This window comes from Eutrema salsugineum, unplaced genomic scaffold (genome assembly GCF_000478725.1).
Source record: "Eutrema salsugineum unplaced genomic scaffold, Eutsalg1_0 scaffold_7, whole genome shotgun sequence".
Taxonomy (NCBI): Eukaryota; Viridiplantae; Streptophyta; class Magnoliopsida; order Brassicales; family Brassicaceae; genus Eutrema; species Eutrema salsugineum.
Genome location: NW_006256486.1, coordinates 1,725,744 through 1,753,158, shown reverse-complemented (window position 1 = coordinate 1,753,158; position 27,415 = coordinate 1,725,744). Strand labels below are relative to the sequence as shown.

Sequence of the window (27,415 nt, the reverse complement as noted above, 5' to 3'; positions counted from 1 at the left end):
TAGTCCATATATATGACTATTTATTGCCAAACCTCCAAAGAAAATTGTGGACATCTTGTAAAGACACAAACTTTGGGATACCAAATTGTAAAACCAAACCAAACTTCATATGCTTTTGTCTACCAATTCATATATATATATATATATATATATATATATATATATATATATATATTTCTTATTTGACATATACAACACACATATATATGTATATCTTTTTCCATCATCATTGACATATATATCATCATATAATAAGAGCTAAAAAAAATTAATAGAGACATAAAAGATATAGAGCTTGCTTGGCGTAGACTATAGAAACTTTAAACTATTTTACAGTCTTAAAAGTCTTTTTTTAGCCAAACACACTTTTTTCCTTTATTAATTTTAAAGTTTTAAAAGCTAAACTTTTTATTTTTATTCATGAAATCTAAAAGCTACGTGGGAAAAGCTTTTACTCCAAAAACTTATAAAAACTAATACATTTATTTTTTTTTTCTATTTCTTCTTTCCCCAGAATTATTCAAATTTTTTTGTAAATTTATATATAGATAATTATTAACTAAATTTAATTAATTAAATCTTATCATTTTTTTTTGCTTTCCTTTGAAATCCATTTCATTAATTTTTTTAAAAATAATTTTTCTGGTTTTTTTTATCATTTCTAAAAGTAACAGTTAAATTTTTATCGTAAAAGTTTTTAAAGTAAAAGCTAATAATAACAGTCTACGCTAAGCAGACCCATAATTAATAGTTTGAAATATAATGGGGTATTAGGACCAATAACACTAAATATAATCGAAACTAAGCAAATGACCATGAATTTATTTTTGTTGCTATAATATTCTGTAACCTATTCTCGGGTTTATGTTTGTTTCATAGGTTTCATTTATATCTTATATAAATAGAATTTTACAATTTGGTTAATATGGACTTCCATATCATTTTTTTTTCCATTTCTTCTTCTATTAAGAGAATTATAGAACAGATGGATTCATGTAATTTTGGAGGCATTCATATTTAAAGCTTGCTAATATGAGGTACTTTGTCTTTGACCTTGGGACTTAGTTGTGACATCCAAATCCTTCCTATAGAGCTATAACTTCTCCGCTGCCCTCTTTTCTAATCTTAACCGCTGCCCCTTTGAAACCTCCTTTGCTTGCTACCACCTTCCTCTATCTCCTCTTCTTCCTGCTTTTTTTTATCACATTAAAATAACATTTTGACAAGTATAAAATAATGCATGGTATTTAATTATTTATATAGAAAAGCTATAAGAGCGTGAATCTAACTAAAATTGATCCAATTAAATAGCTTTCATTTATCATCTATGATAGATTAAAAGAGATTGACATAAAACATTAATCTAAATATTAAGATTACCATTTGTATTACGTTAATTTAATTTAGTAAAACTTATTTAAGAAAAAAATACTTAGATATAACCGAATTTGTAATGAATATAATTGAAATTGAGAACTAGGGAAGTCAAACTTGAATCTTGGCTGTGGAATAAAAAGAATTGTTGAAATCAACCAAGACATGGAATCCATTCTGGGCAGAGTACCCAACGGAAGCTCCGATCATGTCAATCTCTCCGGCATGCCAAACCCATCTTCATCTTAAAGTAAAATCATTTTATAATTATTATATATATAATCACACTCGTTAATAACTATGAAAATTAAAAAGGTTATAAAATGCAAAGAATTGTATAATAAAAAAAATTATGTTTCTTTATTAACCAGAGAATCTTAAGTTGCATATTAATCCACCGAATTTTATAGAAATCTGGATTTCTATAGCCTTATAGGGGTGATTATTGAAAATTGAAATCGCAGTGAAAAAAATTCGAATTCAATTTTTTCAAAGTGGATTATTTAACCGTTGGATTACCTACCACTTGATCTATAATCACAAATATACAGTATTTATCTTAAGCTATTGATATATGAAATATTACCGAAATACGATCGGTGATGGATAATTTACACCGTAAAATCCCTTTTCCGATGTGAATGATCTTTAGTCCTTCTTGAGAATTAAAGACTCTAAAATGATATGGCCTTCTCTTTTAGCCACGTCTTCGATATACGGCGTGATGTTTGATATTGAGTCTACCATGCATATTTTTCCTCTTTTAATCACAAATCATTATTTTACTGTGCTTTTAATGTCTATACATATGTAGTAAATTCAGGTACATAACTCTATTACGATTGATCGGCATGTTTCATGTCCTTCATCTTTTATTAATTGTAGTATTTTTTTTTTTCTCTTTTCTCGGAAGATGTATTTCACTCTTTCAGCTTGTTTTTATATATATGAACATAACTTGACTAATTTTTAGCAGAGAGCATTTTTTAATTTTGTGTGGATTCAGGCTGATGACTGGACGTTTCTCTAGCTCCGACATCAACTTGGTTAATTTCTTTTACTATTTTTCTTTCAGTTTATTTTTTCCAATTTATTTTATATCTAAATATTCATGTTCTAATTTCTTTTAATTTAAAAATCATGTTTTTCACTACCTCGTAGAATTTTTTTATGCTGCAAAAAGAAATCAACCAAAATTTTTTAAATTATTCAAAAAAAACACAAATTTACATGATAGCTATGGAAAAAAAAATAATCCCACACTTGCATTGGAAATTATAATACATATGATATAACACACTTGCATTGTATAATGGTCCGCAAATAAGGTTGATCAGTTAAGAATAAATTACTTTGACATATACTGATTTGGAGGAGCAGAACTTGGTGCTTCACTCTCATAATGCCCTTGTCTTTGAGCAAGTATCCCATTCCAACCTGCGATTAAAAACAATTTGTTTTGCATATTAATTTTCGTAACTATAAAAAAGTTACGTCTTTCCATGAAAGGTTCATAGTATCTCTATAGTCTATATATATTTGTGATGGATCTACAAAACGTAAATCGTGTATATTCCAAACAGATATTTTTATAAGTCGAACCAAAATGGTTATCCGCTAACCTATTAAACTAACACTTGAATATATAAATTTCTTGGACTATATTTGATTTGAATCTGAATTTTGAGAAAGTACCTAAAGAAGGATCAAGATTCCTAGCCTTGAGCTCTCTGTATTCTTGACAAAGAGCGCAACAAGAGCAAAAGACATGAGTGATACAATCTGAATAAGGAGCTTCCACAAGATTAAATTTTCTTCTTATTTTTTCCCTGTACTTTGATCCCATTACCCACTGTGAGCATAAAGCCGGCATCATCAACAAGTATATGAAACTTCCAAGAGGGCAAGCTGCATAACACAATATCATTACATAAGCTTTTGAAAATCGTATTGAATAAGAATCCAATTTGGTTTTCAAATCGTGTAAACCGGGACTTACTCATCTCTCCTTCATCCACTACTTCCGCTATTTGTCCAAATGTCACACAAGGTAAGATTGATGTCATAACGGCTGCACAAAGTGTTAAAGATTAGTGAGTTTAACTCTAGAAAATATTTATTGAACTAAGAACCGGAGCTTTTTGGTTAACCAGAAAAATAAAAACAAATTGTATATGGATACAATACCATTGGTTTGGTCTTCTTGACAATCAAACAAACCAGTCCTCCATGGACTCCCGACAGATAGTTTAACATTAGCTTGATGATAGTTTGGTGGAGCGAATTGACTCGGTGTACCGGTTTGCTGAGCCGGGAAACCATTTTTGGGATTCTCCTCTGGTGGAGTAGTGACTCGACCCATTGGTTGATATATGTGAAGTGTAGCTAGCTAGTTTGATATGAAGAGAAATTTATAGAAGCAAAAGAAGCTTTATAACTATTTTATCTTTTCTTTTTTTTTCCTAAGCCATGAAATTGGTCAAATGCTGTTCATTGGTCAGTATAGAAAAACTCGTTTTTCTAATTGAGTAAACGAAGAAATTCTAAGTCTTCTATGCAGAAAACGATAAATAAAATGTAAAGTTTTGATTTTTAAGGATCTACCGACTAAAAGTCAATGAACGATACGGAAAATATGTCTCAATCAAAGTCAAAGTCGTCTCTAGCCTATCCTTCTGATATTTTGTTTTTAAAAACAAGTTGCAAGCCAAACCAAATTAATCTCATTGAAGATCAGATCCATGACGTATTAGTTACGGATTAAATCCACTAGTTTTCTTACTCAATATATGAATTATACTTTTGGACAATTAGGAGGAATAATCCATATATTATTGCAGGTTGATGTGATCTCAAAGCTTACTAACCGTAGAGAACAAGATACCAACTATAGTTCAAACCCGGTTGAGACTCGAGACTACAGGCAATTCGTCAACTTGTCTAATGAAAATAATAAAAACAATTATTTGTGAGAAATTCAGAATTTAAGGGGTACAGAGTTATTTAAATGATGATTTTTAAATACACATTAAAATCTAGTATTATTCCGACCAAAAAAAAAAAATCTAGTATTATATCAATTAGTAATTTATGAAATACAACATCCAAAAATCTAGTATTTCAATCGTTGATTTATGAAATACAACAACCAAACGAAAAAACTATGAAGATAAGAGAATAATAAAAAGGTAAAACCACCTCATTATATAAAATCTATAGCATATCTCAAAATTTTAAATCAGCTAATGTGAATATGATCAAGAATCAAATAAATAAATTAACGTCACAATAATAACCCAAATTAAGCTTCATATATATGGATCAAACATTACAAATGAAGTGAGGTTGGATTTAAGACCAAGCTTCAACATTGTACCTCCCAGCTTTCTCCAAAGCCTTGAGCCACCGTGAAGCTACCTCCTTTGATCCTCCCGTCTCCTCCGACACAACATCCTCCAAAGCCGACATTACATCAGAAGGCATTTTCGTCGACGAGCCAGCCACGTAAACAGCAGCTCCATCACAGAGAAAATCCCAAACTTTCTTGCTCATCTCGCGAATCTTGTGTTGCACGTAAACCTTCTTCGGTTGGTCTCTAGAGAACGCTGTGTAAAAGCCACCGCCTTTTTCTTCAGAGAGCATGCCTCCTTCTCTCGTGTGAGACTCCCAGAAGTCGCTGTAGAGAAAGTCTGTGTCTTTGTTTCTGCAACCGAAGAAGAACATGACCGGTGCGATCGGGCTAGACTGAGCTTGTATGGCTCTCTCGGCTATGAACCCACGGAACGGAGCACATCCGGTTCCAGGTCCGACTAAGATGAGCGGAAGCGACTGTGGTGGAGCAGGAAGAGAGCCTTTGTGGAACCAAACTGGTATGTTTATCTCTAACCAAAGCCAAGAAACAAAAACAAAACGCATCAGAAACAAAGAACTGAATCAGATATTATGGTAAAGAAGAGACAAAAGTTCTAACCTTGTTCAGGTGTGAGGCTTGCAAGCCAAGAGGAGCATAGACCTTTACGAGTTCTCTTATAAGGAGTGATCCATGATACTATGCTTACGGTCAAATGTACTTGAGCAGGGTGGGCCAAAGGAGACGAAGATATCGAAAAAGCTCTTGGTTTTAGCGCTGGGACTAACTGTACTAGCCACTCAAAAGGGATTTTCACTGAAGGGAAATCCTCTAGCACCTACACATGCATTCATAATAATAATAAGATCTGTTTGGTTCAAGACGAATCATGTTTCCATGTGGGATCCGGTGCTATTTTACCTCAAGAACGCTTCTTCTTTCCTTCTGGTTGTAATTGTAGAGGTCATCTCGTCCCTCGGAAGAAGCAAAGTATTGAAGTCTTTCCTTTTCATGTTCAGCTGTTGCATAGAGGCTCATAACCTGTACAGAGATGATACAGTACAAGGAATCCTGTCAAATACTTGTTTCATATACAAACTCTAAACCACATCTATGTATAAAGAAAAAGACCTTCATAACTTTAATATTCAAATGCATTAGGATAGAAGGGTTCATCATACCTCGAAGAAGTATCGTCGAGGGGAAGCGGATGTAACATCCATTGTTAATTCAACAAAAGTCTTAAGCTTAATAGGGAACTGTGTAGTTACTTCTCCACGAGAACCCATATTCTCTGTCTCTCTTGGACAAACCTGAAAATTGTCAGCCTTGATTTTAGAATCCCAAAAATTAGCTGATCTTAGATCATTATGTCAACAAAGAGGAGCTACTTACTGTGATGAATGATTCGGGGTCTAAATCACAGCGTTCTATAAACGCATCTATTGCTGAAGGATTTTGGCTCGGAAGAAGCTCAACAACATCGCCGACTTCATATTCCATAGTCTTACAAGAGGAGAAAACCAAAGAGGATAAGACTTCACTCCCAAAAATGATTAAACGTTAAACTTAAAAAGTAAGTGCGGCAAAGTACTTACAGAAGACACAAATTGGAACTCAAAGTGGCGGACATCCTTTGTGCTACCAGCTTTAGTCAAGACTTCGTTTCTGGTCTACACGAGTGGAATGTTAAGGCAAGCTAAGGGAGCATCAAGCAACATCAACTCCACCAAATTCAAGGTAACATAACATAACCAGCGAGGTTGCATAGCATATAAAACAAAAAAAAAAAATTATGTTGGGCAAATGATGTGCGTACCATCTTGAGAAAGCAGTCTGGTTCACTTTTTTCCTTGGATAATTTCCCGGGAGACATTCCTCGGGCTTTTTGTATGATGTCTGCCAAAACATAAAGAGGCATATTATGCAAGAGAAATTCCCTAAAACAGGTAAATGCTACCTAACCTTTTTCAAGTTGAAGATAATTTTTTTTCAAGGAACCAATTGAAAAAGAAGATGAGTAAGACTACTTCCAGCATATTCATTCAAAATCATTTCTAGCGATTAGCATTAGCAAGTAGAAAGTTCACTGTTAAGTAGCATAATATAGTCCTAAGCTAACACGAATGTAGTAAAGTTGCCACTCAATATGACCATAAATTCCAATCTCAAAACATGATGGGCGTAAAATTTTGCTATACCTGACTCTGCCAGCAATTTAGGCTCCACTTTCTCCTGCGTATGATACAAAATCCTATATTTAGGCTGGTCAATTACTTCATCTCGAGGAATCATCACATCTGGACCATTAGGAAAATATTCTGGATTGATCTGATATAATGTACTCCAAAAAGACAGCATCCACGGATCAAGAGTTCCTTCATACCTGAAAATACAGAAAACATCAAAACTGAAAATTTTAGTACTCTAAAAGTGGACTAAGCCACAGGAAGAAAGTGGAGATGATATCTTCAACTGATCAAATGGTTCATTTGATTTCAAAGAATGTTACATAAAAGCAGGATCAACTTTGACAGAATCTTAATATACCGTATCATACCCTGATGGGTGTTGATCATCTCCCAGACCTTTTTCAATGATGGTTGTGGCCCCAAGATCTGATAATCTTTTGTCGAGCTTCTTTGCTACAAACTGAAGCCATATAAAAAAAGTCAAGTCATGAAAAATTTGTGCCACAGAAGAATAATAATTCAGAACAAATGTCAAGATTTCTGGCCGTGAGGTTTTAAAGAGTAATAAACCAACATGGAAAGTCTGTAAAACAATATGAAACGGAAAATAAAGTGGCAGATGCTCTTACGTTGTACTTTTGGTAACCAGAATCACCTAGTCCAAACACCGCAAAGCGAACTCGTTGCAACCAAGAGTTTCCCAGATTTTTTTGAAGAAGAAACCTCCAAAATACCTTCAATGATTAAAAAGATGATAAACGATAAGCTACTATAACTGAAACTGCGTTATTTGTAGTGGATCCGACGAACCTTAAAGGAATCTGGAGAGTCTCCTTGCCCTGTAGTGGAGACGACAAAAACAACAGCCTCCTCATGAGGTAAGGAACTCTACAGTAATCACATGGTAACTTGAATAAGAACTTACAAAGAAACACACTTTTCTGTCACTACTAGAGAGTTTGTGGTATCCCAATGCTTACTCAAAATTTCAATACAACCCCTGAAATCTAACAGCTGAATTATTGGTATGAAGGACACGTATGACCAATCATTGGTTTCTTTGCCAGGTGAGCAAACAGAGGAATTCTAAAGGTTTCCTTCACATATCATGCATCCTATTAATGAATTAAACAATCTTCAAGAAAAAGTAACAAGCTTTTCAAATCCATATAATTTACTACACCACATACCGCGTCGAATTCGTCAGTGGAGACTACAGAAGCTGCACATCCGCGGCGTTCAGCTTCGCGGCCAATACGCTCAGCCGCATCAAGGGCGTTTCCGGTCTGAGAAGCATACAACACAAGCAGCTTCCTCGGCTTTTCTCCCATTGCCGCCACTTCAATCACCGGATCCAAAAGTCGATTAAAAAACAAGAAAAGTAAAAACCATTTGAGAGAAGAGGAAACAGTGATAAAGTCCCTTTTGAGAGAAGGATCATGCGCAAAATTGTTAAATTCTTCGAAAAGACTCGAATTTTACGGGTGAAATACATATATCAAAGAACTAAACTCTTAAATTTTACAGAACCTAGCAGAAGTGATCACGAATCAGGCAAGTTTTTCGATACCCATCTTAATGATTCCACAACTACGAAGACACGACACGCAAAGACGAACTCGATTGACAACAATTCATGGGAAGCTAACCTCTAGCCAAGAGAAAAAAAAAAGCATATTAAACCGTAACTTGTTATATCAATGTTACAAATTGGAATGAATGAAAAATTCTGAAGCTTTTTTTGTTGTTAATGGTCCGACTCCGAGGGCTTGGGGACGGAATCGGATAAATTTCTGATATTAGCACCGGAAGACATTCATTTTATAAAGCATTCACACAAAAGCCCTTAAACTTCAGTTTTCTTCTCTGTTTTCCCCCACTCATAAAACTGTATCAGTATGTCACATGCAATGTGCAAGTGCAGTCGTCATGGAAAGTGCATTACCAGTTGACTCTGTTAATTCCAAATTAATAATTATGAAGCTGTAAGTGAACCCAAGCTAAGTTCCCTAGATTCATATATATGCGTAAATAATTGTCTTCATATTAGACAGATTAAGTCAACATGAAAGTTAGCTCTTTTTCAGCCAGATTGAGATAAAAAACGTTCTGTTCTTAAAAGCTAGCAAATGCCATTGATAAAACTCGAAACAGAGACTACAGAGAAGACTGAAATCAAAAACTTCATAATCATACCAATCAAGAGAGGTGGCCAAATTACTCAATTTAATAGTTCAACAATAACTTTGACGTTAGCTAGTGTATACCCATTGACCCACATCTTACTCGTCAACAAAGCACAAAGTCCAATCTATCTTTCTGTATTATCAATCATCAAAGTATAAATCTTTGGTGAAAATATTCCTCTGGCTGCGCAATTAATAACCACAGGCCAATACAGATCCTAAAACGATACATACCGAGAAAAAATAGACTTTTACGGATTCAAAAATTGACCAATCCTAAAGCTCAATTCAAGTTTCTCTAATTCTTCAGTTAATCAGCACTGTAAATCAATCAAATTTAGTTAGCCAATCCTTTTTTTTTTCCGGCCACCAGAGTTACCTACACCTCGGTTGAATAGAGAGAGAAGAAGAAAGAGCGGAAAAGGAAACTGACCTTGGAGATTGGAGCTTTTCCTCCGTCGCCGGAGAGCCCAAATCAAAATGGGTACCTTTTGTTGTTCAGAGCAACACAAGGGAGAAGTATGAAGGACGTAGAAAAGGATGGCGACAATGGAGGAGGCAGTGGTAATTCACGATAAGCAGAGACTTTGATTGATTATACAAAGAACGAAACCGAAAAGGGCGAGCGAAAAAGGAACCTCTTTTTTTATTGATTTGATTTTGTTTTTATTTTCCTTTTTCTTATTTCTTTCTAAATTCCCTTGATAGAGAGGAGTTTTGAGCCCAATGGCATTGTATAAACTTGGCCTAAGCCCTCTTAAAGTGAAAAAACATCCGCAGCTTCAAAATGGGCTTCAGGCCCTTTTCCCCATCATCCTTAATTGGTCTCTCTCCATATACTCTGTTTGAGTGAACATCCGAGGAGGATGAGTGATATTAGACCGATCAATTTGTACAACGTAGTCTACAAAATGATATCCAAAAAGTAATGGAGCCTTAAGAATATCTTCTTCAAGACACTGTATTGGAGAGAAAATGGCATTTACCTGAGGGAGATATATAAGAGAGAATGTGTTAATCGCTTATGCATTATCTTAGGATTGAGCATTATGAAATTACACTGTTAATTCAGTTTATGAACGTCTTTTAAAAATCTATATACTAATATCATTTATACAATCTCTTGATAATCAATTCAACGGAAAGTGACTCCAACTGCATAAACAAAACAATTTCAGCAGGGGCCTGAGAAATAATAGTGACGGTATAGTGAGGAGCCTGAGAAATTGGAACTGGTTGGAGGAGAGAGCAGAATGTGATTCGTTGAATTTCATCACCTGCATATAAAAAAATGGGAGCTTTTTTCAAAACGGAATGATTCAGAACAACACGACTTTTACGAATTGCAGGAAAAGATAAGCTTTTTATTGGAAGACTTCTACACGCATATATGCTTCACTTGTACTATTCATAACCAGATCTCTCTCAGGCAGATAAAACCAGAAGACGCCATGGAAATGAGAGCATTTTTACAATCATAATGTATGCAACAACCAAAATGTTATGAATTTCGCAAAAAAGAATGGCCATTTATCTCCTATAGACCGTGCAATTTCGAAAACCATATGGAGTTTTGATTTCTACGCCTATATATATATTTTCACTTTGTTCTGAGGATGAAGAACAAAAGTGGTTACCTTTCCGCAGACAAGACAGTTTTTTTCATTTCTCTCCATCCACTCATAAAATGCAACTGAGGTGGAAATGGTTGGAACATCATGAAGCAGAAGCCTAGGAGTAGAGCAAAATGCTTCAAAAAGAAAATTATCCATGCAGTAGCTTGAACCGAAAATGTGAGAGAGCGGTTTCTCCTCTTCTAAATACCGATTCATAACATTAGATTAGAGATCAAAGAAAATATTGCCACTAGAACCTAAACATGAAACTTGTGAGATTAACCGTCAAAATCATCAATTGAGATAAGCAATGCAAACAAACCTACCAGGTTAAGAAAAATTATGAGCAGGGCGTATTATGCAGGGACAGTTCCTATACAGAGCTACTTGGATTCTTGTAACTCATCAATGTCTTCAACCCGAAAGCAAGAATAGACACAACTCATCATCTCCTTCTCCTCCTCTACTCTGCTTTCTTTCTCTCTATGTTAAAATATTGTCACCTCAAAACCAAGATTCACCAGGTAAAAGTTTCTATTGACAGAAGAAGTCTCGTTCCCCAAAAACATCTGCTAAACAATCTGCTTCATATCTCTACTTTACCTGAAATGAGAAAATGGGTTTGATTCCTTGATAACTCCAAGATGCAGAGAATGATGTGATCACTGTTGGAAGAACGCAACTATCAAATACATGAAAACTCATCTAAGTAAAACCATAAGTCCAGTTTCTGTGTAGTAGCAACTGAGATTTTCGATCTCAACTTTGAACACTCACAAGACTAATTTGAGTTTACATTAAAGTGAGCCCTCTTTTCAGCAAGACTATGGAAACCAATAAGACCTAACCGATCTTCAGACTTATCCCACTGAAACAATTTACATTCCAAGAAAGAAAGAAAATTGCCAAAATCAAAAACTAAGGGCATATATGTGTGTAAATGAAGTGGAATAGAGTAGCAATTGCAATTTTGGATTTTAAGGTTTTAAAGACTTGCAACATTCTGAATTGAACCAACGACGTCGAGATAAGTCGATGATTCGGCAATTTCCCACGAGCTTTCACCATAAGAGCAATGATAGGGTTTCGTTTCTCTATAAGAAACCTAGAAATTGAGAAGTTCCTTCTCCAATTAAACAAGGAAAAGGATCAACCTTTACCTCGATGTAGAGAAATTTGGAACTTTCTGAAATTGATGTGAGACTGGGTTTTCTCTGAGTGAGCAGTAATGGTGGAGCCGGCAAAGCTGCAGAAATGGACGCCATTTTCTACCTGAAAAAACGAAGCTTTAAAAACAATCAGAGCACAAAGTTGAAAATTTAGAGATTTTTTTTTGTCAAATCTGAGAACGGACCATGAAAGTAAGTAGCTTTTTAGGCTCTTCGAGACAGTGACGAAGGAAGTTTGATTCGATTTAGTTGATGGATTAGAGATATTTTTTTTGGATACAACAGCAAGAACAACTCTGACAAGATTAGATAGCCTTATCTTGCTCTCATCCACGTGGCATCTCATAAATGGCATACGAAATCTCAGAGATGAAAACCCATTTCGCCACGTGTCCGAACAAGATCCATCCATGAGTGAAGAAGATTCTCCAGCTATACAAATTACAACAATCCACTCACTCACTTTGGCAATAACAACAACAAGAGAGAAGTCATTACTGTTTGATCGGAGAACAAACATGGCGTCTTTTGCAGCCATCGCCGCCGTTCAACCATCCTCCGCCGTCAAAGGACTCGGAGGTAGCTCTCTCGCCGGAGCTAAGCTCTCCATCAAACCATCTCGCCGAAGCTTCAAACCCAAATCCACTAGGTAAATTTAGGGCTTTTAAGTTTTATAATCTTAGATTGAGATTGATGAGGAATGCAATTTAAGAAAAGAATGTTACTTGTGTAGAGTTGGTGCTGTGGTGGCTAAGTATGGTGACAAAAGTGTATACTTTGATTTAGAAGATTTGGGTAACACAACAGGACAATGGGATTTGTATGGATCTGATGCTCCTTCTCCTTACAACCCACTCCAGGTTTTAAAAAACCTCTAAATCCCTAAATCTATATGCTAATTACAAGCCTCCCTTTTTTATGTGATTATGTTCTTTGCTTTCTTGCAGAGCAAGTTCTTTGAGACATTTGCTGCTCCTTTCACAAAGAGAGGTTTGCTTCTCAAGTTCTTGATTCTTGGAGGAGGCTCTTTGCTTACTTATGTCAGTGCTTCTTCGACCGGCGATGTTCTTCCCATTAAGAGAGGTCCTCAAGAGAAGCCTAAGCTCGGTCCTCGCGGCAAGCTCTAAATTAGCTTTCTAAAAGTCAGAAACTTTCTTCCCAATTCTGTGAACCCTTTTCTTGATTCATGTATATTGTGTTCTGTAATTGCTTTGTAAGCTAGTGAATTGAGGATCAGTTATAATGAATCAATGAAATTTGCTTTTTTAAGTCTGCTACAAACACAATGGTGCTTTTTCATTTGAATCATGGAAATGCAACAAGCAAACCTACTTTTACAAGAAAAAAAGAATCTGATTTTCTTCAGGAGTATCTCGCGGTTGGACTCCTCATAGTTCCAAGAGTTTCAAGATAAGAACTCTTCTTGTTGTTTGTCATAATACCTGTGACTTTTGACAACAATGGTTTGTCTCCATAAAAGCTTTCTTTCTTCAATTCATTGTTTTTGTTACCCCATTGCATAACATCAGAAAGTGTTCCTGAAGCCATGTCCTCTGAGAAACTAGATCTTTCCTCCCTCACTTTCTCAGCCTCTCTCATAGCATATCTATTCTTAGAAACTGCATTTGTAGGTTCTTGAGTAAGTTGATCAGCGTAAAGCACGTCTTCTATTTTCGACATCACCGTGTGAGCCAAACTCTCAAGCACTCTTGAGTAACTCTCCAATATAGCAAGTCCTACATCCTGCAACAACCAAAAACCCAAATAAGGTTTTTATCAAGGCCAAAACAGAAACACAATCAAAACGTATTTGGAGCTTGAATTACTCTGTTGAACTGAATCTTGCTGATATCAAGCGCGGATTGAGAGATTCCAGGAAACCCTTGTTTCAAAAGAAGCAAGATTGTTTCAGCTCTTTCTTCAAATTGTTCTCTTTTCTCAATACTCACTGTTGATCCCCAAGGAGATTTTGTGTCTTTCTGCACCATTTTTCTCTTCCATATCACAACTGATGCTTCGATTCTGTTCTTTAGATCAAGAATCTTGTGCTCAGATGATAAATCCATTTCAATAAGGAACTGATCTGCATCAAACATCTCTACTGTTATCATTCTGTATATCACATCTCCCAAGCTAGCTCTCCCATTCTGTTCTCAATAAAAGAAGAAAGAAACATCGATAAGGAAGAGATCATAACAGATTCTTGATGATATGTTTATGTGTTGACTAAATAACCTTAGGAAGTGATTCCAGGTAGCTTTCAGGAATCTCCATTTCAGACAGAACTTGAGCGTTTATGGCCATTGCAGCTTTAAGGACTTGATTCACACATTCCTTCTGGCTCTGCAGGAACCTTCTCGATATCTCGGAAAGGCCATTAGGTGGGACTTTGACCGCTGGTAACCACCATTTCTCATCGTTCCTTGTCTCGGAAGAATCAGGAGAATCTTTTTTGACATAAAAAAACTCGTTCTGATCCTTGAATTTATCAAGACAATCCTGCAAGAACATAGAATGTATAAATTTTTGGAGAATCATTGTAAAATGAGAGATTATCTTAGTCATTGTGTTGTTGTTGTTGTTCTTACGAGGAGCATTGCGTCGAGTTTCTTAAGTGCAGGGATGTTACAGAGAAGATCTGTTCTCTGTCTTGTTGTCATGACTTCCATTGAAGATCCATCTTTGTTGGTTTGTTGCGTTGGAGCAAATTCAACTATATGATCAGCCACAGAGATAAGCCATCCGATTTCTCTCCTCCATCGCGCTTTTCTATCCGCCGCCATTGGCTCTAAACGCCGTTGTTCTCCAAACGCAGACGCTGTGTATAAGAAACAAAGAGCTTTACATCCTCACTCTATGAGAATTTATGAGAAAAATAAGGAAGATTTTCAAAAAGTAATTACCTGCGAGATTGGTAATGGCGTTAGATAAAGCCAAAGCTGAAGAAACACCTTTCCCTCCTCCTGACATATCTTCTCCAAGAAGCAATTTCGAAAACCTTTCTTTCATTTGCTCCATCGCTGTAATACCGAAGACAGAAACTCTGATTCTTTTGCCCTAACTTGCAACCTAAGAAACCTAGAAGATATGAATATATTCATTAGATTTTTACCAGCTTGTAACTGTGCCTCCATGGATTCCGATGAAACCATCCTCGGATTGACCAGCTTGTCGTTGCGGTTTGGTGTTACGCCGCTTAGAGGCAAAGACGGTCGGTCAACGCCGCTGGCTTTCCCGGGTTGACTTCTGAACGTCAGCATGTCATTGTCATCATCATCATCAAAATTGTCATCCATTCTCATGGCGCAATCTGAGCTCCAGCTTTTGACATGTCTTGAAGCTGAGTTTTCATTCATGTTCTTGAAATGAAACAATCTTGATTTGTAGCTCTCTTGTTCTTGCTCCATTGCTTTTACCATTCCTAATCAAAATAATAATTTAAAAAATAAAGAAATGAGAAAGATTTTTGTATTCTGAAATTTCTTTTTAATCTCTCTATTTTCTTAATCCTGTAATAAAGAGAAGTTTTAGGGGATATTGGAGAAAACAGAATTTAACTAACCAAAAACGGTGTTTGATTTTCAGACTTAGCAAATACAGAACACCATTGTTTGACTTCTGTTAATGGTTTTAAATTTTTTCTTAAAACCTGATTTAATTTAGTAACTATTATGATTCGTTGTCCATAACCATAAACAATTGAAATTGGTCAGATTCTTCAGGAAAAAAAGGATTATTTCTTTTTTGTGGAATGTTTTACTATTATAAGTATGTGCTTGGTGGAATGTGGGGTGCACGTTATTAGAACTTTAATTTCTCAGATATACTTTTCTAAAACCAAATCTTAAGTCATCAAGGAGGACATGTTACAAACCCTTATCCGTAGTTATTATTATTTTTATTTCTTGTTGCAAAAAAGAAAGGTAGAATCTATTTAGGAACATGGGTGATATTTTTTGTGGAAATTGGTCAGATTCTTCAGGAAAACAAAAAACCAAATGGTTACTACCGTAAATTTTAAAATTTGCTAATTATGGATTAGTCTAATAAAGTCTCTCTACTGTATGGGTGGACATTCTCTTTGAATACTCAATAGAATGAGAATATGTAAAAATCTTGTACACAGTGTCGTGCCTAACCTTAGAGAGATCTAAAACAAATTATAAAATTTATCATTATTTTATTTTGTTTATTTTGAAACTTTATTTATAGTTAATATATTGTTAATATAATTATAGTTTTTATCAAACAAAATGTAATTTTAAATATTATAACACATTTTTTCAAGTTGTCTATATATATATATATATATATATATATCTTTTTACTATACATAACAAATAAAATCAAGTATTTTACATATTTTGATAAAGTTATAAAAATTGTGGCCCTTAAAACTAAAAATAAATTTAGTGGCCTAAAGCAAATGCTTTTTTTTTATACATATAAGCACGGCTCTGCTTGTACATTACACTTTTATTGATCACAAAAGCCAACACAAGCATAGAAATGAAATTCTCCAACATCTTCATTGAAATCAATTTCCCATCTTGGGTCTATTTACAGACCTAGATTCAAACAAAGCTCTAAAGGGCCATTTTCACAGATTTTCTTATTTCTTATTAAGGAGTAGAAGCGCCTTTGAAGATTAGGAACTTAAGTGTCTCCAACTGAAAATAGATGAAAGTCCCTTTAGAATGTGTGAAGAAACACCCAAAATTTGATCCCACCACACATTGCCATCCACTCCCATATCTCTCATCAAACTCCTGAATTAAGCAAAATACAAACAAGATTAACCAAGTAATTATAAATGATGATGATGATGATGATAAAAAAAAAATTGGACCGAAAAATAATATAAAACTCGAAGCACGTTTTAACACTTAAAATATCTACAATGCTCAACTACGACTGAAATCCAAATGAAATGGAAAAAAAAAACAACTGGAATTCTAGGCTCTCGAAATGATTATAACCATAAATTACCGTGAATTGGTCAGGATGTAATATGTAACTAAGAGTAAAAATATAAGTATTTAGTAAACCCTTTCTCAAAAAAAAAAAAATGTAAGTATCTATGACTCTGAAAAAGAATTGAAGAAAAAAGTACCTTCTTGATGTGACCAGCAATGGATTTACAGTCAATGACATCAAAGAGATCAAGAGCTTGAGAAGCAAAAGCCATGGCTTGAATCTGCATCTTCACTGGCATATCTGAATCTTCCACCATTGCTTTTCCTTCCAACATCTTCTCAATCTCTATCTCTTTCTCTCAAAAACTCAAAATAAAAACGTTTCTTGTTTTTTTCAGAATTCTGTAGAGAAAACAGACAAGGAAACGTTTGGATCTTTATACACACCAAAAGACACAAATTAAGAAGATTCCCTTAAAAAATATAATCTTTTCAAGAAAAAACCCATACGAAGATAAAAAATGTCTCCTCTTTTTTTTTTAAATATATTCTTTTCGACAGGTTGGGAAAATCTGGGAAAATGTGCCAAACCTTTTTTTCTTTATAGTTTTTTTCTTCACTGAGTATAAAAATGCTTCCTCACGGGTTCTTGGATATAATACAATACTTATCCTGAAAACAATGGCACGAACACAAAATACTCGTTTGTGTTCTTTAATGGTGAAGTCAGGAATTGGTTTTAAGCTGATAATGACGAAGCTGAAAAACGGCAAAAAAGTTGATAATTTCAAGATTAAAAAAAAAAAGAAGACAGTAAGAAAATGTTTTTTTTTAGGTGTAGTGACTCGTTTTGAGTAATATGTCTCTCTATATCTCCCTTACGTGGCTCCATGTCTTTTGTCTTTGACCTTTAATGGATAACGATGGAGAGGTGCATAACTAATTAGTTAAATAATACACATGTGATAATAAAAAAATGTGATTAGCAAAGAGCTAGCTTCCACAAAATTCGTAAAAAATGTCGGTGTGACCGTTGGGAACTATAAGCCCATTTAGAAGCTACAGGCCCAGTTCTCTGATGAAGTATCACAAACTTAAGCAACCTCAAAATTTATAATGCAAATGATGAATTTTTTTTCTTATGGCTTGAAAGCAAAACTCATATTTTTAATCAACGAAATTTCATATGAACAAAAATTATGAATTTCTGATCATTATTAGTTTTCTTAATTTGAATTTCCCAAAAGCAGAGTTCTATCTATACATTTATATCGTTTCCGAAATCAAAACTTCAATTTGTTATCTTAGAATCTGTTAGTCAAAAAAAAAAAAATTGCCAATGAATTTGGTTACTCGTTAATATTTTATCAAAAGCGACAATATTGTTATTGTCATTTTCTTTTGACTAACATATATATATATACACATGTGACATATGTCAATTCTCGTACCTCCCGCCGTAAATCCTGGTGAGATTTCATTTGACAACGATCGCTTCTCCGATCAATCACCGTTCATAACTCCGACGAGAAAAAAAAAAACCAAAATCACAATGTCGATGAATCGAAAACCCAGTTCTAAATCCTCAATCTTCACCTTCATTCTCCTCTTGCTCCTCAGCTTCCAACTCATCTCTGCTTATTCATCCTCCGACGCCAATGTCGAATCAAACGAACCCGGATCCGGTGAAGAATCCGACGATCTGGAACAGCTCCTAGCAGTAGACGAGCAATTACAAGAAGATCGTCCTGAGCAACAATCGGAAGCCGAAACAGTGAGCAAGGCGCAGAGGATCGTACTAGAGCTCAGCGGCGACAACACGAAGCGAGTCATCGACGGTAACGAGTTCGTCATGGTTCTAGGTTACGCGCCTTGGTGCGCGAGAAGCGCGGATTTGATGCCGCGATTCGCGGAGGCTGCGACGGCTTTGAAAGAGATTGGTAGTCCGATTTTGATGGCTAAGATCGACGGAGATAGGTACACGAAGGTCGCGTCGGAGCTCGAAATCAAGGGTTTCCCTACGCTTCTCCTCTTCGTTAACGGCACTTCTCAGCCTTACACCGGTGGATTTTCAGCGTAAGTTATCCAAATTTTGGCTTCTTCGTTGTCAATTTTGACGAAATGTGATTCAAGTTCAATGTCTGAGGTTCAAATCTGGCTCGTATGAGCAAGTTCTGATTTTGGTTTCAAGTAGAATCGATTTTTGATTTGGTTGTTTATGGTATTTATGAGAGATTTTTGGGTCAATGTGTTCTTCTGTTCAGAGAGGATATAGTCATCTGGGTGCAAAAGAAGAGTGGTGCACCCATCATTACAGTTAATACAGTTGATGAAGCTCAGAGATTTCTCAAGAAGTATCATACTTTTGTTGTTGGTCTGTTCAACAAGTTTGAGGTATTTGGATATCGAAACTCTAGATTTTTAAGCCCTGGAAATGACTATATTTGTAAATGATGTAGACTAGCTTTGGAATGTAATCGTTGATATGTTTTTTGTTTGCTTAGGGTTCTGAATATAACGAATTCGTTAAAGCCGCAAAATCAGACGACGAAATCCAGTTTGTAGAAACAAGCAACAGCGATGTTGCGAAACTTCTCTTTCCTGACCTCAAAACCAACAATGTGTTTATTGGCATGGTTAAAACTGAAGCTGAAAGGTACACTGCATATGGTAAGCTTGCTGCTAATTTTTGAAGAGCTCCCTTGTTATTATCATATATTTTTCCTCATATTTTATATCGTGACAAGTGGTAACATGGGTCTGCATCATAATTCGTGACAGATGGATCTTACAAAATGGACAAGATATTGGAATTTCTAGGAAGCAACAAGTTTCCGTTGATTACAAGATTGACTGAGAGCAATACTGTTTGGGTTTACTCCAGTCCTGTTAAGCTTCAGGTTAGAAGTTTTTTGTGATTTCAGTTTTGAGGCTCTCTCTGTTTGCTTGCAGTTGTGCGTTAACTGTAATTCTGTTTTTCTTTTCTTCACTTGGTTAGGTTATGGTCTTCGCCAAGGCTGATGAATTTCAGAATCTGGCTCAGCCTCTTGAAGATCTTGCAAGAAAGTTTAAATCAAAGGTATTTCCAGACGCTGAATTTTAAAGGACAGATAGATTTAGTTCTTTAGATTCTCTCTAAATATATATATTAATTTTCTTGCAGCTTATGTTCATAAATGTTGATAAAACAAATGAGAACCTTGCGATGCCATTCTTGACCTTATTCGGAATAGAGGATGCGAATAAAACTGTTGTAAGTTCCTAAGACTTGTTTCCATCTGCGTGATTGACACTTTGCTATCTACTGATAATAAAGCTACAAGCCTACAAGCCATTGTGGATTAATCTATAGTTCTTCAACAGGTTGCTGCTTTTGATAACAACCTGAACTCCAAGTATTTGCTGGAATCAGATCCATCACCAAGCAATATAGAAGTACAAAATTCTTTATCTTTTTTTATCTTATTTCCTTTCATATATTCATATAGTAGCTAATTCATGTGATCTCTATTGGATTTGCAATGTAGGATTTTTGTTCAGGACTTGCGGATGGAACCGTTTCGCGTTACTATAGGTCAGAACCAGTTCCAGATAATGTGAGTATGAAACATATAATCCTCTCTTGATGTTCTTTTGGGGATATTATTGAGACCGAAGAGACTAAGAACATATACAAGCTAACTAATAACCTGATGAAATCTGCAGAAAAATGCAACCGTAGTGACTGTAGTAGGAAAGACTTTTGATGAGTTGGTATTAAACAGCCGCGAGAATGTTCTTCTTGAGGTTAGAAAATTCGAATAACCTCTCTGCTATACTCAACTTCTTTTTTTATTAACTGAAACCGACACTAAAAACATGGATCTTGTGGGGGAAACTGAAAACAGGTGCATACACCGTGGTGTGTGAACTGCGAGGCACTGAGCAAGCAAGTCCAGAAGTTGGCTAAGCATTTCAAAGGCTTTGAGAATCTTGTTTTTGCAAGAATTGATGCATCTGCAAATGAGCATGCTAGCCTACAGGTGAATTGAATCTTACCTGCAACAAACATTGCCAATTTCCAAAACACAAGCTAAACTTATTGAGTGTTATTGACAGGTTGATGATGAATATCCGATGATCTTGCTCTACAAATCTGGTGAAAAGGAGAAACCGGTAAAAACCATTTTGATAATAGGGATCACTAGCTCAGGCCCTTTTAACTTGATTACTTGTGCTTTTCCACATTCTTATGCTTCCTTTGTACCTTCTTACCAAATTTCTATCTTAACCGGTTTCTTTGCAGTTAAAGCTATCAACTAAATTGAGCGCCAAGGATATGGCTGTTTTCATCAACGAAGAGTTGAAACCAAAGGATGTGTCTGCTAAAGATGAATTGTAGTCAAGTTTGAGTAAATGTAGACAGACATAAGAAACAGAGAGAGATTTATATAAATGACCATTTTTGTGACATTACATGATTGTGATTTTGATATCGTTGTGGAACCGAAAGAAAAGGAACCGAATTCGTTAGAATCTGTATTTCAATGAACTGAAATTACATTTCTGCAAGTTTTAATATTATATGGTACAAAAAATCAAATTTGCCAAACAAAACAAAATATTGGTACCCTCTGCAATAAACTTCTCCTTGATTAGCATTCACACCCTGTTGATCTTTGTTGGTGACCCCCTGCAACATCAATGGTGTCGGGCATGTACCTGCGAGGTATCAGAGGGAAAAAGATCGAGACAAGACTAGTACAAAAACATCAAGTGATGCAAATTAGATGGATAGAGACAAATGTGCTTACGGTTCTTCTTCAGGTTCATTCTTGAATGCATTTTTGGTTATGCATTCAAAAGCCGCATCAACATTGAATCCTTCTTTTGCGGAAGTCTCAAAGTAAGGAATGTTTCCTTTAGACGCACACCAAGCTTTTGCTTTCTTCTCAGAGACCTGACAATATGGGATAACTTTAGCATATAAGCAAACTCTCTACATACTTGAGTAAACAAAGATGAAGAAACAAACGTCTCACCACTCGGCTTTTGCCACCATCAACATCGGTCTTGTTCCCCAATACGACAAACGGGAAGTTTTCAGGATCTGATGGACTGGCCTAAACAAGACGATGAAACATTTTGGATTATAGCAATAAATACCCTTAAGTTATAGAATGCATATTATTATGGTAGATAGGAGTTTATTACCTGAATCAAGAACTCTTCCCTCCAGTTATTAAGATTATCAAAAGATTTCATAACATTGACATCGTACACAAGAACACAACAATCCGCTCCTCGGTAAAAAGCTACTCCCAAACTTTGGAATCTTTCTTGCCCAGCAGTATCCCAAATCTGTATGGATTAATACATCCCAGTTTTGTAATAATAGTAATTTAGTTGTATAAATCTCGATAGACAACAAACAAACACCGTGTTTTTCTAAAGGAACAAACAGTAGGAGCATCAAATTGGTACCCACAAAGCAAGATTCTAACTTTTTCTCTGCTTTATATATAGACCCAAAAAGTAAGGAACCCAAGATCCGGTAAAGAATATTCCAAGAATCATATAATGCAAAACTATAGTCATGTTTGATTCATTCAAACAATAAAACAGAGCACAGATTACCTGTAAAGTGAAAATCCTGTCATCAATTTGAACCTCTTTAGTCAAGAAATCAGCTCCAATCGTTGCTTTATACTGATTACTAAATTTACGATTCACAAACCTAACACGGAATAAAAAAAACGAATTTCAAATAAAATTTAAAACATAATATCATCATCAAAGTTACAAGTAAATGAAGCATAGTATAGATCTGAGTTTCAGAAACGTACTGATTCATTAACGAAGTTTTCCCAACCCTGGCCAAATAACAAAACAAAGGATCAAAATTTCAATCAATGGACATATAAAATCACATCACATCGAAATGAAAAGAAAAAAAAAAAAGATGAGAAAAATTCGTTATTTCGATATTGGGACGAAGATCGACGAGATGAGAAAATTACCCGCTATCTCCGAGAATGATAACCTTCAGGAGAACTCTCCGGCGAGAAGACATTGATGGAAAACGTTTTGGGATGAGCTGATTTGATTTTTCTTTTCAGCGAAGAAAGTGTCTCTGTTTTTTTTCTCTCTCTGCTTCTTCGTGTGATTCAGGTGGAGAGAAAGCGAGATTACAGAAGAGAAAGAAAAAATCAAGTATATTCGCTAAATAACAGCAAGGTCTCTCTCTATTTTGAAATCTTCTAATTTCCAAACATGCCCCGTCTTTAGTTTATCATTAACTAATCTTAATATAAAAATTTAAAAGGAAACAATACGAATGAAATCTTCACACGGTCTAATGGGTCCAATTATTTCAACTTTTTCCAAATACCAAATGTTGTTCAAGTACTATTGACTAATGTGTTCCTTCACAACCACTCTTTAAGAAGAAGAAAAAATTAATCAAGAATAAAATATGATCAATATGCAAAAGAGTCTTTTAGGTGGACTATAATATGAGATTTAATTAGCAAAATGACAATAGGGCTACTTTAAATATCTCTTAAACTTAAATATCTTCACACCAAAGCCGGAAAAATAAAATTGTTCACTACTCTCCAACACAACAATCACGTGCAAGATCAGGCCCCATGAGAGTTTTAATTAGAGGCCACACCTTGAAAACGAAGTGAAAGTTCGTGTAATGAAAAAATCTGTTTACACCTACCTACCCCAAAATGTTGGGACTTTTGTTACCAAGAATCCTCTGTTTTAACATGTTGTCTCGTTGGTTTTCTTCTCCGGTTCGATTTCTTGCGTTGTTGTACGTTGGCCTTCGGTGATGCTAGAGGAAGAGCCTGATGGGTTCTGACCATTGTCGCTTGTGGTCAAACCGCTACATTCGCTGCTACCAAATGTCTGGCTTTCGAGTGCCATTCTCTTGAATTTCTTCAAGTCTTCTTTATATTGTGTTGAGCTATAATCCGAGCTCCCGTCTAAGCTGTAAATAGTACTGTGACCTGGAGTCACTCCTTCTGTCAGGTCATCTAGAGATATATTGCCTTCAAATGCTCGAACAATCTGCAATTTTTCCAAAGAGAAAAGCTCAAAGTTAAGATTTTTTTATGTTAGTGGGAGGTGAAATGTTGCCAAAAGGCTTCAACTTGATAGTACCTGGCTCATTTTTGGGCGGCGTTTTGCTGAATGGCGGACACTAGCAGCAGCGCAAGCAACCATACTCGTCATTTCGCTGATATCAAAGTTATCCTCTAATCTTGGATCAACAAGACCGTTAAAGTTTCCATCGTTTAGAGCTTGTATCATCAGAGGTTTCGCCTATAGAGCATGAGGAAAAGTTAATAAAGCTTATGATTTTGATGATGCTAAGGGAAAACAAAAGGTACAAACCCAATCAACGATGCTATCATCATCCGCAAAAGGCTGTGATTTATCAACAGGACGGCGTCCAGTTATCAACTCAAGAAGCACCACTCCAAATGAGAAGACATCTGATTTATCAGTGAGTTTTCCAGAGGAAGCATATTCAGGAGCTAAGTAACTGAATCCAGATAATATCACAAGAAACAAGTCAAGAGACTGTTAGTTGTTTATCGTTGACGTTTGTCTATAGAAAGAACGTTTCGTACCCAAAGGTTCCCATTATTTCGGGTGGAAACATGTGTATCAGTGTCTAAAGGAAGACCTGGCGAGTCCAAAATCTGCTAACTGATCAACCAGATTCAACATCATTAGCAATGCAGTTGAAATAAATATTCTAGATTGTAACAAGTTTTAGAATACCTTTGCCTCGTAGCTATCATCAATAAGAATATTTGCAGCCTTTACATCGCGGTGTATTGTTTTAGGGTTACCTGAATCAATCAAACAAGAAGATAACTCTTTCACACCAACAGCAGAAAAAAAAAACTTATACAACCTAAAGACAAGATCTTTACTTACAATCTTCATGCAAGTATGAGAGTCCTTTAGCTGCACCCAAAGCAATCTTCATCCTCTTTGGCCACTCCATCACCAGTCTCCCTTTCTCTGCAAATATGTACCACAGTTTAAAGGAAACTGAAAGTTCTCACAAACCATTACTAATCGCAAAGGAAGTACAAAACTCACCATGCAAATGAAACTCCAGAGTCTTATTAGGCACAAACTCATAAACAAGCAGTCTTTGAGATCCGGTTATGCAGTAACCAAGGAGTGAAACAAGATGCCTATGATGAACTCTACTAATGGTTTGTATCTCCGCCTGAAACTCGCGTTCTCCTTGTCCGCTTCCAGCTTTAAGCTGCTTAATCGCAACCTCTGTTCCATCGGGAAGAACTCCTTTATGAACATAACCAAACCCACCTTGTCCAATCAGGTTGGTGCTGGAGAAGTTATCAGTTGCCTTAGCCAAGTCTTGATAAGTAAACAAGTTGTGTGCAATGTCTGAGTTGCTGCTACTTTGTTTCCACTGCTCAAGACTATTAGCATTATCTACAAAAGAATCAGAAGCAATCAAATTTCATGGCTTTCACAAATTTTACATATAACCAAATCAACCATAAATCCAAATCCATGACACTCGAATCAAATACAACAAGAATCTAGAAATGGAAGCTTGATCTGGAAACTGAACAGAACAAATCAACTGTTTTGTTTTAAGGATAAAAACAAAGGAATCGAATATTTAAAGAAGTAATAGTACTAATTATAAAAATTGAAAATTTCGGAATAAAGAAACCCTAAATTTCCGGGATTGGTCTAGAAAATTACCTAATTTAGGATCAGAAGAAGAAGAAGCTAATAACTCTCCATTAATAGCAGTAGCTGCTTCAGTATCTCTTCTCTTCAACTTCCTCTTCTTCCTTTTATAGAAACAGACGAAAACGCAGACTCCGATTAGAACAACCGTTGCTCCGAGAACGACTCCGGTGATTAGCCCAGCTAACGCTACTCTCCCCAAGCCTCCTCCGTCGTTTAATCTCACCGCCGGTAACGGAGGCGTCGAATCAGGACCGAAGATGGAAGGCGGCGACGGAGAAGACGAAGTCGTCGTCGTGTTTGATTTGGTGAAGGGAAACTCCGGCTCCGGTGGATTTGCGACGGAGGGGATAGTGTTGTTCGACGGCGACGACGACATTAAATCAGATGATGATGATTAGTGACACGCGCGTGTTCGCAGACTTTTCACATGGCGGAAGGGAGAGAAGAGGAGGAGGAAAAATACGAAGAATGAAGGGTCATGTGGTAGGTCCCACTAGAGATATTCTTCTTCTGCCAGTGTCTAATTCTCTGGTCGTCACTCTCTGTTTCGATGTCACAAATTTCAAATTTTTTTTGCACTCTATCAAATGTTTAGCAATATTTTCAAAAATTCTTTTAATGAATAATCTTTCAGAAGTTTATATACTTAACTTAACAGTTAATATTTTTATCGTGAATTTACTGACATTCAATTTGTACTGTATTTGAACAAACAAGAATATGGACATTGTCTGCCTTTATTTGTCTTGTTTGTTTACTTTTTATTTGCTTGTAAATGAAAAGTAAAAATCAAGTGACAAATGCAGTGAATGCACATACCATCAATTTCAGAATTATTGAAGTCTTTAATCTTTGATCAACTAATCGTCAATATTTTCAACTTTTGATCATGACATATTTATTCTCCTTCTATTTGTAGTTTGTTGGATAACTTTCTCTACGCGGTAACCAGAGCAATACACAGTTCTTAAAATAATAAGTTATTAACCAATCATTTATTATATAAAAAAATTATTAACCAATCGTGCTCCAAAGTTTACTTTTGTTATGAATGCAAAAAATCAATTTAGGTGATGGGAAATGCAGTTATGGACGAAAGATATTGAATGCAATAGTCAATGGAAGCGATTAGCAGATGCCACATAGTATTAACTAAATATTTGATAGAAGGAAGATACAATTTAAATATTTTTCATGAAAAATAAGTACTCGTGAAATTAAAGGAAAATTCGAACTCATTCAACATTTTTTGTTTTTATTTTGCAGTAATAGCTGAAATTTCTCATAACCGACATTAGAACCGGGTGAACCGGTCTAAAGAAGCAGGGAATAGCCTTGGGAGTTGGGACCTTCACGATAAATGCCAAAAAAATTACTAATCGAATAATCGATACCGTGTTACAAAATCATTTTTCTATATATAACATGAAGGGCATAAAAACAACCAATACAACTAACAAAATGGACGAATATGGTATATAGTGTGAGGATCTGGTTCATGATTTAGGTCGGTCTGGTTGAATCGAGCTGGTTAAGCGATAACCGAGCTGTGCTGTGATGGGCTTATGTCCAAGTATTAGAGCTGAAGACTTGAAGAACAAATTGAGCCTCGTGAATTTGGTGCTGGCCCAGCCCCTTGATGAGATCGTTTTAAAAAGAGAGAAGAAACTCAACAAACTCTAACGTTCGAGTCTTTTTCTTCCTTTTTGACTTCTATTTTTCAATCTTATCTCTTGTAACAAACTCTTCGAGACTTCTCTCTACAAGTTCAAATAGTGGATTATCTAAGTTCCGTTCCTGAAGAGAGATGTACCCAAGGTTTTTGGGGAACTCTATACTTTGCCCGTGTTGATCTATTTTCTTTCTGCAATTGG

General features: G+C 35.7%; 8 protein-coding genes and 1 long non-coding RNA gene across 13 annotated transcripts; 2 read left to right on the top strand and 7 right to left on the bottom strand.

Annotated features, from left to right (window-relative positions):
- Positions 1–2,620: 2,620 nt before the first annotated feature.
- LOC18010377 (protein PLANT CADMIUM RESISTANCE 8) lies at positions 2,621–3,775 on the bottom strand. Its single transcript, XM_006392884.2, has 4 exons — positions 3,562–3,775; positions 3,374–3,445; positions 3,070–3,282; positions 2,621–2,811 (listed from the first exon to the last, which is right to left on the bottom strand). The coding sequence occupies exons 1-4, from the start codon at positions 3,734–3,736 to the stop codon at positions 2,723–2,725; spliced, it is 549 nt and encodes a 182-aa protein (XP_006392946.1). The 5' UTR covers positions 3,737–3,775; the 3' UTR covers positions 2,621–2,722.
- A 777-nt stretch (positions 3,776–4,552) lies between these two features.
- Positions 4,553–9,721, bottom strand: LOC18010376 (NADPH-dependent diflavin oxidoreductase 1). Of its 3 annotated transcripts, XM_006392883.2 has the most exons (13): positions 9,535–9,721; positions 8,106–8,254; positions 7,726–7,803; positions 7,545–7,649; positions 7,284–7,375; positions 6,925–7,109; positions 6,543–6,622; positions 6,322–6,396; positions 6,119–6,229; positions 5,905–6,036; positions 5,645–5,764; positions 5,345–5,561; positions 4,553–5,255 (listed from the first exon to the last, which is right to left on the bottom strand). In XM_006392883.2, exons 2-13 carry the CDS (start codon positions 8,244–8,246, stop codon positions 4,726–4,728), a joined length of 1,866 nt encoding a protein of 621 aa, XP_006392945.1. In that variant the 5' UTR covers positions 8,247–8,254; positions 9,535–9,721; the 3' UTR covers positions 4,553–4,725. The 3 variants fall into 3 exon arrangements, with proteins under 3 accessions (XP_006392945.1, XP_024006230.1, XP_024006231.1); XM_024150462.1 differs by lacking the exon at positions 9,535–9,721 and having other exon boundaries at positions 7,274–7,375; positions 8,106–8,200; XM_024150463.1 differs by lacking the exons at positions 6,925–7,109; positions 7,284–7,375; positions 7,545–7,649; ... (1 more) ...; positions 8,106–8,254; positions 9,535–9,721 and having other exon boundaries at positions 6,322–6,391.
- Positions 9,722–10,115: 394 nt separating this feature from the next.
- LOC18010371 lies at positions 10,116–12,188 on the bottom strand. Of its 3 annotated transcripts, XR_002897433.1 has the most exons (5): positions 12,072–12,188; positions 11,878–11,989; positions 11,044–11,320; positions 10,739–10,917; positions 10,116–10,378 (listed from the first exon to the last, which is right to left on the bottom strand). It is a non-coding gene; the product is annotated as an uncharacterized LOC18010371 (long non-coding RNA). The 3 variants fall into 3 exon arrangements; XR_002897434.1 differs by having other exon boundaries at positions 11,872–12,144; XR_002897432.1 differs by having other exon boundaries at positions 11,878–12,141.
- Positions 12,189–12,322: 134 nt separating this feature from the next.
- Positions 12,323–13,162, top strand: LOC18010375 (photosystem I reaction center subunit VI, chloroplastic). The gene is made up of 3 exons (XM_006392881.2): positions 12,323–12,535; positions 12,620–12,746; positions 12,834–13,162. Exons 1-3 carry the CDS (start codon positions 12,405–12,407, stop codon positions 13,011–13,013), a joined length of 438 nt encoding a protein of 145 aa, XP_006392943.2. The 5' UTR covers positions 12,323–12,404; the 3' UTR covers positions 13,014–13,162.
- Positions 13,162–15,305, bottom strand: LOC18010474 (rop guanine nucleotide exchange factor 11). The gene is made up of 6 exons (XM_024150521.1): positions 14,999–15,305; positions 14,790–14,906; positions 14,475–14,704; positions 14,122–14,385; positions 13,713–14,033; positions 13,162–13,629 (listed from the first exon to the last, which is right to left on the bottom strand). Exons 1-6 carry the CDS (start codon positions 15,303–15,305, stop codon positions 13,249–13,251), a joined length of 1,620 nt encoding a protein of 539 aa, XP_024006289.1. The 3' UTR covers positions 13,162–13,248.
- A 1,002-nt stretch (positions 15,306–16,307) lies between these two features.
- On the bottom strand, positions 16,308–17,561 carry LOC112082877 (dynein light chain LC6, flagellar outer arm). The gene is made up of 3 exons (XM_024150522.1): positions 17,394–17,561; positions 17,000–17,204; positions 16,308–16,655 (listed from the first exon to the last, which is right to left on the bottom strand). Exons 2-3 carry the CDS (start codon positions 17,135–17,137, stop codon positions 16,509–16,511), a joined length of 285 nt encoding a protein of 94 aa, XP_024006290.1. The 5' UTR covers positions 17,138–17,204; positions 17,394–17,561; the 3' UTR covers positions 16,308–16,508.
- Positions 17,562–18,275: 714 nt separating this feature from the next.
- On the top strand, positions 18,276–21,296 carry LOC18010473 (protein disulfide isomerase-like 1-5). Its single transcript, XM_006392878.2, has 12 exons — positions 18,276–18,878; positions 19,067–19,196; positions 19,307–19,472; positions 19,584–19,702; positions 19,801–19,881; positions 19,966–20,055; positions 20,166–20,237; positions 20,330–20,398; positions 20,508–20,588; positions 20,690–20,824; positions 20,901–20,957; positions 21,088–21,296. The coding sequence occupies exons 1-12, from the start codon at positions 18,355–18,357 to the stop codon at positions 21,181–21,183; spliced, it is 1,620 nt and encodes a 539-aa protein (XP_006392940.1). The 5' UTR covers positions 18,276–18,354; the 3' UTR covers positions 21,184–21,296.
- On the bottom strand, positions 21,213–23,037 carry LOC18010462 (ras-related protein RABG3d). The gene is made up of 7 exons (XM_006392877.2): positions 22,802–23,037; positions 22,628–22,654; positions 22,419–22,518; positions 21,996–22,142; positions 21,824–21,904; positions 21,596–21,741; positions 21,213–21,503 (listed from the first exon to the last, which is right to left on the bottom strand). Exons 1-7 carry the CDS (start codon positions 22,852–22,854, stop codon positions 21,437–21,439), a joined length of 621 nt encoding a protein of 206 aa, XP_006392939.1. The 5' UTR covers positions 22,855–23,037; the 3' UTR covers positions 21,213–21,436.
- Positions 23,038–23,311: 274 nt separating this feature from the next.
- On the bottom strand, positions 23,312–26,073 carry LOC18010415 (proline-rich receptor-like protein kinase PERK15). Its single transcript, XM_024150498.1, is given in 10 exon segments — positions 23,312–23,861; positions 23,955–24,116; positions 24,189–24,339; positions 24,428–24,444; positions 24,446–24,475; positions 24,477–24,506; positions 24,582–24,652; positions 24,741–24,827; positions 24,909–25,271; positions 25,551–26,073. Coding segments are annotated over 10 exon segments (1,587 nt in total). The 5' UTR covers positions 25,918–26,073; the 3' UTR covers positions 23,312–23,552.
- Positions 26,074–27,415: the final 1,342 nt, after the last annotated feature.

Coding starts and splice junctions, on each gene's coding strand:
- LOC112082877 (XM_024150522.1), bottom strand. CDS start 17,137: ATGTTGGAAGGAAAAGCAATGGTGGAAGATTCAGATATGCCAGTGAAG. Junction 16,656..16,999: donor TTGCTGGTCACATCAAGAAG/GTACTTTTTTCT, acceptor TGCTTAATTCAG/GAGTTTGATGAGAGATATGG.
- LOC18010462 (XM_006392877.2), bottom strand. CDS start 22,854: ATGTCTTCTCGCCGGAGAGTTCTCCTGAAGGTTATCATTCTCGGAGAT. Junction 22,519..22,627: donor AAAACTTCGTTAATGAATCA/GTACGTTTCTGA, acceptor ATTCCGTGTTAG/GTTTGTGAATCGTAAATTTA. Junction 21,742..21,823: donor ATGGTGGCAAAAGCCGAGTG/GTGAGACGTTTG, acceptor CCATATTGTCAG/GTCTCTGAGAAGAAAGCAAA.
- LOC18010375 (XM_006392881.2), top strand. CDS start 12,405: ATGGCGTCTTTTGCAGCCATCGCCGCCGTTCAACCATCCTCCGCCGTC. Junction 12,536..12,619: donor TTCAAACCCAAATCCACTAG/GTAAATTTAGGG, acceptor TTACTTGTGTAG/AGTTGGTGCTGTGGTGGCTA. Junction 12,747..12,833: donor CTCCTTACAACCCACTCCAG/GTTTTAAAAAAC, acceptor GCTTTCTTGCAG/AGCAAGTTCTTTGAGACATT.
- LOC18010473 (XM_006392878.2), top strand. CDS start 18,355: ATGTCGATGAATCGAAAACCCAGTTCTAAATCCTCAATCTTCACCTTC. Junction 19,703..19,800: donor CCAGTCCTGTTAAGCTTCAG/GTTAGAAGTTTT, acceptor TCACTTGGTTAG/GTTATGGTCTTCGCCAAGGC. Junction 20,056..20,165: donor AGGATGCGAATAAAACTGTT/GTAAGTTCCTAA, acceptor GTTCTTCAACAG/GTTGCTGCTTTTGATAACAA.
- LOC18010376 (XM_006392883.2), bottom strand. CDS start 8,246: ATGGGAGAAAAGCCGAGGAAGCTGCTTGTGTTGTATGCTTCTCAGACC. Junction 7,804..8,105: donor CCACTGACGAATTCGACGCG/GTATGTGGTGTA, acceptor TGATTACTGTAG/AGTTCCTTACCTCATGAGGA. Junction 5,765..5,904: donor CTCGACGATACTTCTTCGAG/GTATGATGAACC, acceptor ATCTCTGTACAG/GTTATGAGCCTCTATGCAAC.
- LOC18010474 (XM_024150521.1), bottom strand. CDS start 15,305: ATGGTAAAAGCAATGGAGCAAGAACAAGAGAGCTACAAATCAAGATTG. Junction 14,034..14,121: donor ACCTGGAATCACTTCCTAAG/GTTATTTAGTCA, acceptor TATTGAGAACAG/AATGGGAGAGCTAGCTTGGG. Junction 13,630..13,712: donor GCAAGATTCAGTTCAACAGA/GTAATTCAAGCT, acceptor TGGTTGTTGCAG/GATGTAGGACTTGCTATATT.
- LOC18010377 (XM_006392884.2), bottom strand. CDS start 3,736: ATGGGTCGAGTCACTACTCCACCAGAGGAGAATCCCAAAAATGGTTTC. Junction 3,446..3,561: donor TCAAGAAGACCAAACCAATG/GTATTGTATCCA, acceptor CACTTTGTGCAG/CCGTTATGACATCAATCTTA. Junction 3,283..3,373: donor AGTGGATGAAGGAGAGATGA/GTAAGTCCCGGT, acceptor TGTGTTATGCAG/CTTGCCCTCTTGGAAGTTTC.